The sequence below is a fragment of the Danio rerio genome, chromosome 13 (genome assembly GCF_049306965.1).
Source record: "Danio rerio strain Tuebingen ecotype United States chromosome 13, GRCz12tu, whole genome shotgun sequence".
Classification (NCBI taxonomy): domain Eukaryota; kingdom Metazoa; phylum Chordata; class Actinopteri; order Cypriniformes; family Danionidae; genus Danio; species Danio rerio.
Genome location: NC_133188.1, coordinates 51,759,548 through 51,775,000, shown reverse-complemented (window position 1 = coordinate 51,775,000; position 15,453 = coordinate 51,759,548). Strand labels below are relative to the sequence as shown.

At 34.0% G+C, this 15,453-nt stretch overlaps 2 protein-coding genes and 1 long non-coding RNA gene across 13 annotated transcripts in view; 2 read left to right on the top strand and 1 right to left on the bottom strand.

Moving 5' to 3' along the window:
• golga4 (golgin A4) overlaps positions 1-4,269 on the top strand; it is a 98,934-nt gene extending 94,665 nt beyond the window's left edge. For all 3 annotated transcript variants that reach the window (XM_001921263.9, XM_005157071.6, XM_073920316.1), the window contains 2 exons: positions 121-207; positions 3,045-4,269. In XM_001921263.9, the coding sequence (XP_001921298.3) occupies positions 121-207; positions 3,045-3,059 (102 nt within the window). In that variant the 3' untranslated portion in view covers positions 3,060-4,269. The remainder of the gene's footprint in view (positions 1-120; positions 208-3,044) is intronic.
• LOC141377079 (uncharacterized) lies at positions 6-9,292 on the bottom strand. Its single transcript, XR_012388998.1, has 4 exons — positions 9,241-9,292; positions 7,413-7,550; positions 4,662-4,855; positions 6-1,119 (listed from the first exon to the last, which is right to left on the bottom strand). It is a non-coding gene; the product is annotated as an uncharacterized lncRNA (long non-coding RNA).
• itga9 (integrin, alpha 9) overlaps positions 8,581-15,453 on the top strand; it is a 199,804-nt gene continuing 192,931 nt past the window's right edge. For 5 of the 9 annotated variants that reach the window (XR_012388514.1, XR_012388515.1, XR_012388513.1 and 2 more), the window contains exons 1-2: positions 8,608-9,014; positions 12,988-13,115. Coding sequence is in view for 5 of the 9 variants with exons in the window: in XM_073919447.1 (XP_073775548.1) it covers positions 8,827-9,014; positions 12,988-13,115 (316 nt within the window). In the remaining 4 variants the exon portion in view is untranslated. Of the gene's footprint in view, positions 9,015-9,042; positions 9,334-12,987; positions 13,116-15,453 lie in introns of those variants that run through there. The other 4 variants (XR_012388516.1, XM_073919446.1, NM_001324498.1 and 1 more) reach the window with 3 other exon arrangements.

The following is a 15,453-nucleotide window of genomic DNA, read 5'->3' as shown; positions in this document are numbered from 1 at the left end:
GAATTCATTTGATCATTTCCCGCTGGTATTTATTGCTATTCATTACTCAGTATTAAGCTGGATGCAGCATTTCAGTTCTGAATTTCATCTCTTTTTTTTTTTTACATTTTGTTTTTGCAGACTATGGCTAAAGTAATCACATCCATGCTGAAGTTTCCTGCAGATCAGGCGCAGAAGGTTCTGGAGCGTGAGGATTCACGAGTCATGGTTAGTGTTCAGAAGCAGAAGTGTTTACAGCAGCTCACTTTATTCGCTTTTTTATTATCAGATAGCTGTGTAAATGTGAAAAGAGCAGGTTTAGATGCCCTCTGAACTGTGTTCACAATGGCCGTAAATCCAGTCATTCAAAGTACTTCAGGAGGAGATTGAGGACAAAACTGGACAGGTATAAATGCGTCTAGTTGTTGAAACCACATGTTGAAACCACGTGTAAATTACACTTAATCTCAAAATTAAAAAAAAAAAAATAGAATAAATAAACATGTGAGAGTGTTATGAGTAGGGCCAGATAGAATCTGCAGACATTTTTTGCTATTTATACTCTTATCTTTACTGCAAATTTATGATTTTGTACGTGTAGTAACTGTGAACGAGAATTAAGTGGCGCCAAATAAATGAAAGCAATATAACAAAAACCCCAAATCTAGCTAACATTTACCCACTAATCTGTCTAATACAAAATAAACAAACAAAACTGCATGTCAACCAAAAATACGAATAAAACTTACAGCTGGTGGCACCCACTTCTAAACTAGTGTGTTTAGACAGTGGAGTTATCTGCGTGATGCAAAGTGTATGTCACGTGACATCTAAACTCCTCGAATCCAAGGCCAGACGTCAGGAAATTGCCACATATACACATCCAAGACGGTAACAGCGATCAACACAAGAACAAGACCAAAATCAAAACTAAGTTCACGTCAATATCACAGCACATAACAACAAGCCAAAAAACACACACAAAAGCAAGCAAGACAGAGCAAAAGCAGAACGAGCTTCCCCGCTCACATCCCTTTAAACTGTGAGCTCCTATGCTGATTGGTTGTGAAGGTGATGATGTCACAAGGTGGAATTGAGATTGACGTCTTCACAGACGAATGGGATACTGGAATGGGCGAACTGGAGAATTGACAAAGAAAGAGAGGGGAAGTGAGCAAGCAAGCGAGAAAGAGAGAAAAAGAGAGCGCGCACACACAAACAAAACAAACAGGCATATACATATGACTGTAACAGCAACTAAAAACTGACTACATGAAAAAAAAAACTTGTTTTTAAGGTTAACAATGCAATAGATGTACTTGTTTGATAAACAAAGCAAATCTCTCATATTATATCTACTGAAAGACAAAATATTGAATTGTATTGTAAATCAACCATATAAACATTTGCATATTAGTCAATAATATTACTGAAATTAATATAAAAAATGAACAAATATATATTTACCTATTTACATAGACTCAATGATTGACAAAAAAAAATGTGCCGATTTCTGCACGCACAGATTTTGTGTGGTCCTAAATGGGCAATACGACATACAGCAACTCCACAGACGACAGTAAATCCTAAGCTAAAATCTCTTTGATCGTTGGTTTGACATGTTCACAGACAGCAGCTTAGTTCCCATTGCGATCAGATTTTTCTTTCGATGAAGTTCTGGCAGTGTCTGAAGATTTTAGACACTTTCCTGCAGCTGTGATGAGCATCAATCAAAGAGCCAATAGGAGCTCTGAATTTGATGACGCAATCCATGCGAGAATTCAAACAACTGTGGGGAAATTTCAAAGCAGTTTTTTTCTCTCCTAGTTTAATTATTGAGACAAATTGCCGGTACAGTTTGTTTACGTTTGCTGTGAGGAATAATTTCAGAACACGGGATAGAGCTGTGTCTCGGGTGAATGACGTCAAACTCCCGGGCCGTTTTCTTTTTATATTTGGCGCGTCTTCATTGTCATTCAGTCTGACTTTAACAGCTGAGATCTTACCGTGTGACATAGGAGCCATGTTCGTGCCGTCTGACATACGACAATCATTGAGGATTTTTAAAAAATCATTTAATTCCCCTTTTTTTTGTATAGCACTTTTACAATGTAGATTGTGTCAAAGCAGCTTCACATAAAAGATCATAGTAAATTGGAACAGTGTGGATTTTTCCCATGAATCATCATTTGAACTGCATCCCAATCATCACAAATACTGCAGAAGACTTATTTGGGGGCGTGCGAGAGATCTGCAGAGTAGATGGCAACATCAACGGCATGAGGTATCAAGACATTTGTGCTGCCCATTACATTACAAACCACAGGAGAGGGACAATTCTCTAGCAGGATAGCGCTCCTTCTCATACTACAGCCTCCACATCAAAGCTCCTGAAAGCAAAGACTGCTCCAGGATTGGCCAGCCCAGTCCCCAGACATAAACATTATTGAGCATGTCTGGGGTAAAATGGAGGAGGCGTTGAAGATGAATCCACAGAATCTTAATGAACTCTGGGAGTCTTGCAGAAATGCTTTCTTTGCCATTCCAGATGACTTTATTAATCAGTGATTTGAGTCATGTCAGAGATGTATGGATGCAGTCCTCCAAGCTCATGATGGAGTCAGACACAATATTCATTCTGTCTCCACTGCAGCAGGACTTTATATTCTACACTGGACATTATTTCTGTTCAGTGATGAGACTTTTGTCTCAGCAAAGTCAGACCTTACTGTCCTAATTAATCATTCAAAATCAAGGCATGATCATATTTTATTGTGGTCTAATAAGCGTAATCTAGAGGTCTTTGCCTTTCATATAAGCCACTTCTGATATCAAATGATCAACTAGAAGTCAAGATATTATTTGTTGTTCCTAAAACTTGAATAAGCGAAAAACCTGACAATCTACCTTGCAGCTAAAAACCTGACAAGTCCGAAGCTAGCAGGTTGTAATTGTCTCTGATTTGTTCATGTGACGTCAGGTGAAAGCGCTCGCTGCTGTTTGTGTGTTGTCGTAGATCCTGATGCTGAAACTGAGCTTCTGTTCTCCATCTGTGTGTTTTACAGCCTTGGCTCCGGTGAGGAGGACCAGAACTCTGCCTCAACCTGGAACACAGAACCACCCATTCTCCTGCTGCTCTGATAAATGCTACTGACGTGTGTGTGTGTGTGTGTGTGTGTGTGTGTGTGTATCTATCTCTCTCTCTCTGTGTGAAGTGTGTGCGTACATCTGTGAGTGTGTGTGAACTGGTTGTGTGTGTGTGTGTGTGTGTCTCTGTGTGTCCGTGTGTGTGTGTCTTTGAGAGTACGTGAACTGGTTGTGTGTCTCTACCTCTCTCTCTCTCTCTCTCTCTCTCTCTCTCTCTCTCTCTCTCTTTCCCTCTGTTTGTGCGTGTTTCTTTTTGTGTTTGTGTGTGTCTGAGTTTGTGTGAAGCATGTGTGTGTGTGAAGTGCATGTGTGTATAAACTGTTTTTGTACGTGTGAACTGTTTGGGGGTGTGTGTGAGTGCGTGCGTGTGTGTGAGTGTACATGAACTGATTGTGTGTGTGTGTGTGTGTGTGTGTCTGTGTGTTTCTCTGTTTGTGTGTATGAGAACTGTGTGTGTGTGTTTGTGTGTGTGTGTGTGTGTGTGTGTGTGTGTGTGTGTGTGTGTGTGTGTGTGTGTGTGTGTGTGTGTGTGTGTGTGTGTGTGTGTGTGTGTACGAACTGTTGTCTCTCTCTCTCTCTCTCTTTTTCTGTGTGAGTGTGAGTGTGTGTGTGTGCGTGGTCACTGGTACAAGGGATCTAGGATAGGTTAAGAAATGGACAGGAAGTATAAAGACTATTCTTCAGTGTGTAGATTGGCAGTAATTTCTGACATGATCTTTCCTGCTCTCTCCTCCTCAGTTTTAGGCTAGACGGTTCTTCTTTTTAAAGCTGCGCTTGTATGATTCGAGAACTTGTGCAATAAGTTTGACTGTAAGTCTCAGTTTGATTAATTCTCCTATTTTCTCCTGAATGATTTCCTCTTTTCTCTGTTTTATGGTTAGATGAAATGACCCTTTAAAGATTTGCACAGCACATGTACAATATAAAGACACAGGCTCATAGTGCGCTGATCCTTTATTACGCCATTTTGTTTGTTTTTGTAACTTAATACTGTATTTTTGGGGAAGCTGACTAATTAGAACCACGCTTCATATTGTAAATAATCATGATGGGGGGAAAAGGCTATAAATCTGTCTTTCATGGGGCACTTTTGAGGTGGTTAATACATTTTAAGACAACTAATAAAGTTTTATTTACACTACATTCACAACTTGCTTTTTCATGCACAGCATTTCAAACCTGTTGGTAAGACTAGTTAGCCATCATCTTTAGTTTTGCTGTAATGTTATAGTTAGTTTTTTTTTTTTTTGAGCCATTGAGTCCGAGTCATTTGATTTTGAGTATCTACCGGTACCAAAACCCAGTCCGGTACTTCTATAATACATAAAAAAAAAGAAGAGCAAAGAAACTGTTCCTTTTTTATTTTCACCTTTTATTTTCACCTTATTTTAGCATTCAACAACTCTGTTAACAAATAGAGCACTTCTGTGAGGTAGTTTGAACAATCAAGTAATAAATAATAGAAATTCTTGACTTGTGGACTTTAGTGCAACTTTAGATATACAAAAAATATAATATACAAAAATAGCACCTACCCGGCAGGCAATCCCAAGTTTGCGTATCTTACAGTTTGCTATGGCAATGATGTCGTCATCCACTTTATAATACCTGCAGACCGCAGACATACTCGCACTATCCTTTTCAAGCTGCTTCTGTGTTCTACTTTGCCGGCATTTAACCAAAATCATCTCTGCAACAAAGTAATGTCCGTCCACACATGTTGCTGTTTCTGTGTGAAGACAAGAAAGACAAGCTTAACTATAGATGTGTAAAAAAAATATGACTATATAGAGTTGAAGTCAGAATTATTAGCCCCCACTTTGAATTTTTTTTTCTTTTTTAAATATTTCCCAAATGATGTTTAACAGAGTGATGAAATTTTCAGAGTATGTTTGATAATGTTTTTTCTTCTGGCGAAAGTCTTATTTGTTTTATTTCGGCTAGAATAAAAGCAGTTTTTAATTTATTATAAACCATTTTAAGGACAATATTATTAGCCCCTTTAAGCTACATATTTTTTCAATAGTCTACAGAATAAACCATCATTTAACAATAACTTGCCTAATTACCCTAACCTGCCTAGTTAACCTAATTAACCTAGTTAAGCCTTCAAATGTCACTTTAAGCTGTATAGAAGTGTCTTGAAGAATATCTAGTCAAATATTATTTACTGTCATCATGGCAAAGAGAAAATAAATCAGTGATTAGAGATGAGTTATTTAAACTATTATGTTTAGAAATGTGTTGAACAAATATTCTCTCTATTAAACAGAAATTGAGAAAAAAATAAAGAGAGGGTCTAATAATTCAGGGGGGCTAATAATTCTGACTTTAACTGTATATATTCGATTCCTGATTAGGTAGAAACGTCCGATTTCAGTCTGAAACTGCTTTGTCAGGCCCAATTTCCGATCACGTGATTGGATCTGGACATCTCTATTTATAGTCTATGATAGCCAAGTAAAATTTAAGTGTGCAAAGAATGATTATATGGCAGCACGGTGGCTTAGTGGTTAGCACTGTCACCTTACGACAAGAAGGTCGCTGGTTCGAGTCCCGGCTGTGCTGGTTGGCATTTCTGTGTGGAGTTTGCATGTTCTCCCCGTGTTGGTGTGGGTTTCCCCCACTGTCCAAACACATGCGCTATTGACCTTATTCTTCAATGTGGAAGTGCGCTCGTTTTTGCGATTGTTTTATAACTTCCGATTCAACTGCCTATGGGAGAAATGACTAGGAATGATGAACGGCAGAAAACAGTCAAACTAGTTGCTCTACAAAACAAGTGTTCACATGACCATACAGACAAAATAGAATAATAATACAATATAATACAATATGAAAGTGTCAGTTTGCAACATCAAGCAGCAAAACAAGCTGTTTTTAACATCTAAAAATTAATGGAAGTGAATGAGACCAGAAGTCTCCAGCCAAAAAGTTTCAAATGGCCACGCCCTCTTGTACACGGAGAATAAGGTGAATAGGGGAATTAGATCATCTAAATTGGCTGAAATGTACATAACCCGGAGTAGTTGGCAGTTCATTCCACTGTGGTGATCCCTGATAAATAAAGGGGCTAAGCTGAAGGATAATGAATGAAGAATGATTATCATATTCTTCTACCAGTCAATTTGGGATAAGGATGAGACACTATTTTGTTATTTTGCATCAAGTTAAATTTAGAAAAGTATTGCATATGCATAGAAAGCATAATAAATATATGTCAAGTATCTACTTTAATTTTTAAGTAACTTTTGTGAAACTAAATTGTCAAAATATAGGTCAAACAATGTTCAGTAACATTCAGCTTAACAGATCTTTTTGTCAGAATGAAACAACATACTTATTCTGACCCATACTTATAAAAATATCTAAAGTAATAAGTTATCATGCTAAAATTGCTATTGGAAATGTTTTGTTAGTAAGTGGGTGAGAAAACCTTTATAATCTGAAGGATAGTGTCAAAGAAACGTGATTTACAATGAGAATTAATGAGTATTGTGGTGCCAAAAAACGAATTTTTAAACATGGCCCTTTAATATATCATCAAATAATTCTTATAAATAGAAGATTTTTGGACATGTGTACTATTGTGAATGAAGATGAGAATCTTGCTGGGTTTCTTTTGTAAGTAAGCGTAAATTGGCTTTTTTTCTTTAAAATAGTTTTAAATTAACACATTAAAATGGACTGTTAAAAAAGAAAGAAAGAAAGCTGTTACCAATTTTATTTTTGACCATTTACTGTAACCTAAAAGCAAAAACAGTATCTTACAGTATTTTAATGATCAGTATTCAGATATCAGACTATGTTTAGACAACTTAAAAATGAGAAATGGGATTATGTATTTATTATATTTACAGTTAAAGAAAAAATTATATTAATTTAATTTTATTTTTATTTTTTTTTTACAGCTGTTGTGCCTCCTAATAGTAACTTTGTGGGCCCCAAAATTGTGCGGGCCCTTAGAATCGTCCTAACTTTCCCTCGGTTGCCCCTGTTGATATCCCCATTAAGATTTTTTCCCTTATTGGCTATACCCAGGGTGTTCAAACTTAGTCATGGAGGCAGGGCCGGAGTGGGACTCCTTTTCAGCCCTGGAGTTTCAAGCCTCAGACCGGCCCACCTCAGTTCACGAGTGACTATATTAAAATAAGGTCATTTCCAATTCAGTTTCTAATTACACTATCACGTCTTTTTTTGACAAAACAGCTGCTTTAGAACTTCAAATGTTCAACAACCCTAACAGTATTATATGTCTTAACAATAAAAATGAAAAAAAAAATTACTCAGATGAGGATCAAACCCTGGTCGATGGCGTCATATCCTAAAGTGCTAACCACTCGTCCACAACAGCTGTACGGTGAGAGGTGCCTCATCTGGGTTAATATCATCATTAATCTGCAGGCTGCATCCTGCTCACGAGGCTGCGAGAAAATAGATAAAAAGAGCAGAGCTGCGTAAAATAATGAATAAGAAGGCTGTGGTCAAGTAAATAAATACATTAATTTAAAAAGTGTGATTGCTGAGAGCAACAGATTCTGGAGCTAGGGACACCGGCACTCGCGGCCGAAAAATGGACCGGCCCACCGGGAATTCTCCCGGTCTTCCCTATTAGCCAATCCGGGCCTGCCTGGAGGGCCGGTGTCCTGCATATTTTAGTTCCAACCCCAATTAAACACACCTGAACCAGCTAATCAAGCTCTTTCTTTGTACATTAGAACAGGGGTGTCCAAACTCGGTCCTGGAGGGCCGGTGTCCAGCAGATTTTCGCTCCAACTTGCTTCAATACACCTGCCAGGAAGCTTCTACAGAGCTTGATTAGCTGGTTCAGGTGTGTTTGATTTGGGTTGGAGCTAAACTCTCGAGGACACCGACCCTCCAGGATTGAGTTTTGACACCCCTGCGCTAGAAACTTCCAGGGAGGTGTGTTGAAAGAAGTTCACTGAACACTGGCCCTCCAGCACCAAGTCAGAACACTGTTGTCCAACGGCTTGCCTAATTAACAGTTAAGCACTTTAAAATTACACTTAAAGCTGAATAATATTAAAGACTATAGAAAACACTTAAATGTAGAATAATATGTGTTAGAATACGCCTTCAAGGGACTTTGATAATATCCCAAAATATGTGTCGAAGCAAGATTTGTCACCAAAAATCATTCCATTTGTTGAAACCCAAAGTTGTCGCCAAATTAAGACTCAAAATCACCCGTCCCAGAGTGGATAAAACACCCCCAACACACACAAGGGTTAAATATATGTTGTTCATAATCATAAAAATGAGCCCAGAAATAAGATAGACCATGATGACACATTTTCAAATACTCTGATGTATTGAGAGCAGTTCAATATGATTTGCAGTGCTGCTTTCTACCGGCAGGTGTCGCCAATGGACGCGGCGCTGTTTTAATATGAAATGTGACGCTCGTGCAACACACACACGCGCACACACACATATACGCGCGCGCGTCAGCTTGAGCCCAGCGCTCATAATAACGCCAAGAGAAACTCCAGAGAGCAGCACAAGAGATGAGACCGCTATCCTGACCCAAACCTCCGACTTACACTCTATAAACCCGCCTGCATGCGTTACTGTAGTTTAGACGTCGTTTAAATGTAGTTTTTCCTTCAGTTCTCAGACTATTGCGCAGTTTTGGTTACTTTTCTAAAGTTCTCACCGGACTGACTCCCAGCACTGAGGATGCCCAACAGAATGACGGAGCTCTCTACGCGGAAAATACGCGCTTTGGATGTGTTTGTGTGCTTGTGTTCGGTTTCTCTGGCTTATTCCTTCAACATTGATCTACAATATCCAGTGGTTTTCCGTGGACCAGATGCGACGTTTTTCGGATATTCCGTCCTGGAGCACGTCCACGATAACACACGCTGGTGAGTACATGAGCAGAGATGGAGCAGTAGAGGTTTATGCTGTATTTTAAGCGTTTTAAACGGGCTCTTTCGCACTTATTTAATCCTCTTGAAGTGTTAATGGGGGTCTCGCGCAAACGAAGGTCTCTAACACAGTAAGCCAAAGGTCAACTGTCTTTAAAAGTAAAATACTACATTTTATAATGGATTAATCTATAGTTATCTGTAATAAACTATCAGTACTTACGTTATTCCGTTGCTTTCCGTTAATCGCTCGAGTGGTTGCCAAGGTTACCTCCTCAGGCTAAACGTCACTTTTTGTCAGCATCTTTTGCGCCAGGTAAAGCCGACTAAGTTATATTTTTGTCTTACTGAAATCTTTTTAATGTTGTATATCACGTTAAATAAGTGAAACGACGTTCTTTAAAGACATCTAGCTGTGCTAACTTAGTTTTATATACAATTTTTATAATCATACCACCTTTTGCAGCTAAATTAGCCTTTAGTTACTTCATCGCTAATTCTGTTTGTTAAAATCACAACATCGTGAAACTTGAATGTTTCACCTTTTATTTATCAGTAGACTTTATTTTGCTTCACTGCTATAACAAGTTACATAAATTATTTTGATAAATATTTTTTATATAGTTGATCTATTATTATTATCATCATCATTATTATTATTACTGGTGCCTCCCATTTGCAAATATGATATATTTATAACGTGTAATTTATATATTCATAGCTATGAAAAAATGTATGTAATAAATTGGTCTAAAGTATAATATTAGAAATATTTAGATACATTATTACAATTATTATACATTTTGTATTACTGCATTAATTTTGTTATTTAATGTAGTAATGTAATGTAGTATTTTTTGTTTAATATTTGTAAATTTTTATTTCAATCTGTTTATTTGTTTTCCTTCACATTTTATATTTATTTTAAATCTTATATTTTGTAATAAAAATTAGTTATATATACATTTATTTTGATAAATACTTGTATTAGGTTTACCTATTATCAATGTGATCTATTATTATTGGTGCTTCCGATCTTCAAGCATGACATGTCTATAGTTATAGATTTATTGCTATGAAAAAATGTATACATTCTCATAAATAAGGGCTGTTACTAGGGTGGTGGTATCTTTTCAAAAGGTGCAAATTTGTACTTAAAGTGTCTATATTGATATCCCTTAGGTATTAAAATGCACCTTTTAAGTACAAATGTGTACCTTTTGAAAAGGATCCACCCCAGTGACAGCTTTTATATCTATTTTTCTGAGAGTGTGTATAATAAATTGGTCCAAAATATCATATTGGAAATATTTAGATGCATTATTACATTTATTAATAATTTTGTATTACAGTATTTATTTTTTCTACACGTTTATTTAATGTTGTATTTTTGTTTAATATTAGTTTATTTTTATTTTAATCTGTGTTTATTTGTTTTCTTTTACATTTTATATATATTTTTAAATATTATATTATGTAATAGTTATTAAATTGTTTAATGAATTAGTTTATATACATTTATTTTGATACTGATTTTTCAAGTTTGTCTATTATTATTATTATCATCCATTATTATTGGTGCTTCCGATCTTCAAGCATGACATGTTATAACGTGTAATTTATAGATTTACAGCTTTGAAAAAATGTATAATACACTCTCATAAATGAGGGCTGTCACTAGGGTGGTATATTTTCAAAAGGTGCACATTTGTACTTAAAGTGTCTATATTGGTACCTCAAAAGTATATATTAGTACCCAAAACATTTAGGAGGTACAATTTAGTACTTTTAGGTACTAATATGCATCCCTAAGGGATTAAAATGGACCTTTTAGGTACAAATGTGTACCTTTTGAAAAGGTACTACCCCAGTGACAGCTCTTGTATATTTATTTCTGAGAGTGTATATAATAAATTGGTCCAAAATATTATATTGGAAATATTTAGAAACATCATTACATCTGTTATTATTCTTTTTTACTGTATTTATTTTTACATGTTTATTTAATGTAGTATTTTTTTGTTTAATGTTTGTTAATTTTCAGTTTAAATTGTGTTTATTTGTTTTCCTTTACATTTTATATATATATATATATATATATATATATATATATATATATATATATATATATATATATATATATATATTATGTAATAATTATTAGATTGTTGTATGATTTAGTTTATAGAAATTTATTTTAATAAATATTTTTATGAAGTTTATCTATTATCATCTTTATTATTATTATTATTATCAGTGCTTCCGATCTCCAAGCATGACATGTTTATAACGTATAGTTAATAAATTTATAGCTTTGAAAAAATATTAAAACACTCAGAAATAAAGGTTCGAGAGCTGTCATGAGGATGGTACCTATTCAAAACAGGGTCTACATTGGTACCTCTAAAGTATATATTAGTACCTAAAATATTTAAGAGGGACAATTTTGTACTTTTAGGTATTAATATGCATCCCTGAGGTATTAATATGTACCTTTTGAAAAGGTACCACCCCAGTGAAAGCTGTTGTACCTTTATTTCTTAGAGTGAAAATAATAAATTAGTCTAAAATACCATACAGAAATATTTAGATACATTATTACAACTATTATTAATTTTGTAATGTTGTATTTATTTATTTATTTTTTATCCATTTATATAATTTTGCGTAATCATTGTTCATTTTCGTTTTAATTTATTTGTTTTCTTATACATTTCATATATTTTAAATTATTTGATTGGTATATTAATTAATGTAAATGACTTTATTTACATAAAATGTCTGGTACAAATGTGCATTGTAATATTTTCATCTAATTTAATTATTTATTCATTATTTATTTGTGTGTTTTCTTTAAACATATTTACTGGGCCCTTGTTCAGATCTATATACATCCATTAATGTTCAGAAGTACTTACAAACAACACAAGTTACATTGTTAAATCTAGTAAAAGCAGCTCAAATTAATTTGATGTTGTATCTAGTAAATTGCAAAAATGATTCTAAATGTGTCTGAAAAAAGAATGATTGCAAAATAATCACACGTAACTACTCTGAATTCTGTAGCATTACTCCTCTCATTTACTTACATGAGCACCGTGGAGTACTTCACATGTTTGTTCTGACTTTCACAACCCAGCTTTTTGCCATTACGTTTCAGACAAGCAACTTCTCCTAAAATCTCTTGTGACTGTACAGATGTTCAGTGTTTCTTCCAAGGGCTGTCCTAAATTTTAAAGGGAAACACTGGCCTGTGTCCAAATCTCTGCTTGTGCTTCAGTGGAGATGATGATGTAGTGCTTACATCACTGACTTTCAGAGCCAAACCATGACATTATGACGAGGCGAAACCACCTCTAGTCCTAATTCACTTATTATGCAGACATAGTTAAAGTCAGAATTATTAGCCCTTCTGTGAGTTTTTTTCCCACATATTTCCCAAATGATGTTTAACAGTGCAAGGAAATTTTCACAGTATTTCCTATAATATTTTTTCTTCCGGAGAAAGCTTTATTTGTTTTATTTCGGCTAGAGTAAAAGCAGTTTTTAATTTTTTTAAGCCTATTTTAAGCTCAATATTTTTAGCCCCATCAAGCAATATTTGTTTTCGACTGTCTATAGAACAAACCATCATTATACAATGACTTGCCTAATTACCCTAACTTGCCTAATTAACCTATTTAAGCCTTTAAATGTCACTTTAAGTACTGAGTACTATCTTGAAATAGATCTAGTAAAATATTATTTACTGTCATCATGGCAAAGATAAAATAAATCAGTTATGGGAAATGAGTTATTAAAACTATTACGCTTTCCGTTAAACAGAAATTGGGGAAAAATATGCAGGAGGGCTAATAATTCTTCAACTGTATAACCGAACTACAAAGATTATTGCTTTAGTTTAGTTTTTTTCTTATTGCAATTGGCCAAGAGCTGTATGTTTGACTGTCTCCTCCTGATGTCTGCATAGGATTGTGGTCGGAGCTCCCCGAGCAAACTCCTCATTCAGCAGTTCAGTTCAGTCGCCTGGAGCTGTTTACAAGTGCCGGATCCGCAACAACCCGGAGCAGCGCTGCACTGAGATGGACCTGGGCAGAGGTGTGCAGCTCACATCAACACAACACACTGCTCTGAAGTCTGATTTTAGTGTGCACAATTTATGACATATGTAGGTGAGATTGATTCGTAAATGATTAGGCAAGGCACGTTTATTTCTGTAGAACATTTCATACACAATAGTAACTCAAAGTGCTTTCCATAAACATAAATAAAAGAAGAAAATAAAAAACGATTCAAATTAAAATCACAATTAAAAATGATTTTAAAACAGATTGAAATGGGTTAAACAGATTATAAAAGGATGAAAAAGAAAAGAAAGACACAATAGTGCGATCTGTCGGACGCAGCACAGTGCTCATTCAGTAAAGGCACAGCTAAACAGATGTGTCTTCAGTCTTGATTTGAATGTGCCTAATGTTGGAGCACATCTGATCATTTCTGGAAGCTGATTCCAGCAGCGAGAGGCGCTGTTAGTAGCTGAAAGCCGATTCACCCTGCTTTGACTGAACTCTTGGAAGTTCTAATTTACTCGATCCTAAAGATCTGAGTGATCGGTTTGTATTTAGTGAGCATATCTGTACTGTATTGAGGTCTTAGGCCATTTAGTGATTTATAGACAAGTAGAATACTTTAAAATCTATTCTGAATGTAACCGGGAGCCAATGTACAGACCTGAGGACAGGTGTGATGTGGTCTGATTTTCTGGTTCTGGCCAGCAGTGTTCTGGATGAAATGCTATTAGGAGAGGCAAGGCTAAATGTATTTTGTAGAGCATGAGGGTAATTTGACTGGAGTTCATCCAAAGTACAAAGAAAGTAAGTGAATGATTGAATAAATGAGTGAATTAATCAATGAGTAAATATATAAATAAATATGAATTTTTATAAATAAATGAACAGGAATTAAAAATAGAACAAGGAATAAGTACAAATAAAAAAATTAATATGTAAATTTGTAAATGAATGAATGAATAAATAAATTAAACAATATATAAATAAATAAACATATAAATAAATAAATGATTAAATATTTAAATAAATGGATAAATATATAAATATATATTTTAAAAAATGAATAAATATAAAAATACATATATAAATAAACAAATAAATATATAAATAAATATTTAAACAATGAATAAACATATAAATAAATAAATATATAAATAAATACGTAAAAAATGAACAAATATATAAATACATAAATAAATATGTAAATAAATAAATATATAAATAAATACATAAATTAATGAATATATAAATAAATATATAAATTAATACATTAATAAATATAAATAAATGAATAAATATATAAATAAATATATAAATACAATTAATAAATATATAAATAAACAAATAAATTTATAAATAAAATAATAAATATATAAACACAATTCATAAATATATAAATACATATATAAATAAAATTAATAAATGTATAAATAAACAAAAAAATATAGAAACAATATATAAATATATATATATGAACAATTGAATGAATAAATAAAAATATAAATAAATGAACAAATTACATAAATAAACAAGAATTTAAAATTCAACCAAAGTTAGTCACAAATATCCTAATTAAATTACAGGTAAAGACAAAATAAATAAATTAAATTATATAATAATTATAATTTTTGTATTAAAAACCTAGGCTAAACTAGATATAGGTCAAAGATTTATATAGCAATAATAACGTTTTTTTAACAATAATTGTTTGATGACAAGACTCTAATTGAGAATCACAGATATGTTTTTTTTTTCTTCCCTAATTGATGGCCCGAATAATTTCACAGGCCCCACACAAAAAAAGTTAATAGCTGTTTTTCAACCACATATTTTAGAGTATGTCAAATAATGTCTGTGAATCTAGAATTTAAATGTCGAATTAATGAATATATAATGAGCAAAATTCAAAGTGTTATGCAAACAAAAAGAGCAGGATAGAAAATGTGCAGGTATTTTATTGCAGTTCAAAATTATTTAATAAAATATGGCTGACTTGCCAATCTGACGCCAAACTGTGCAAAACATCACCTCATTTTTTTTGTCATGTTATACCCACATAAGACATTTAGGTTCTTGCTTTCAAGAAATTAGAAACAGACATTTTCTTTTAGCCTCATAGTTTGATGTTGCCACCAAGCTAAGAGGAATAAATAACACATCACAACATCCAATCACATAAGAGGAATCAAAAAGCAATATGGTGTTCACGACTTCACAGAGAAGGTAGCGTTTAAAGGCTTAAAAGCACAAACTGTTTCTCAATTCTAAGACTGTATTTGCACACAATTGACATTAGTTGCAGGAAAATTAAACTCTAGTGACAAGGCAGCACTGGATCTGCCAGTAATGATCCTGTCTACTGTCCT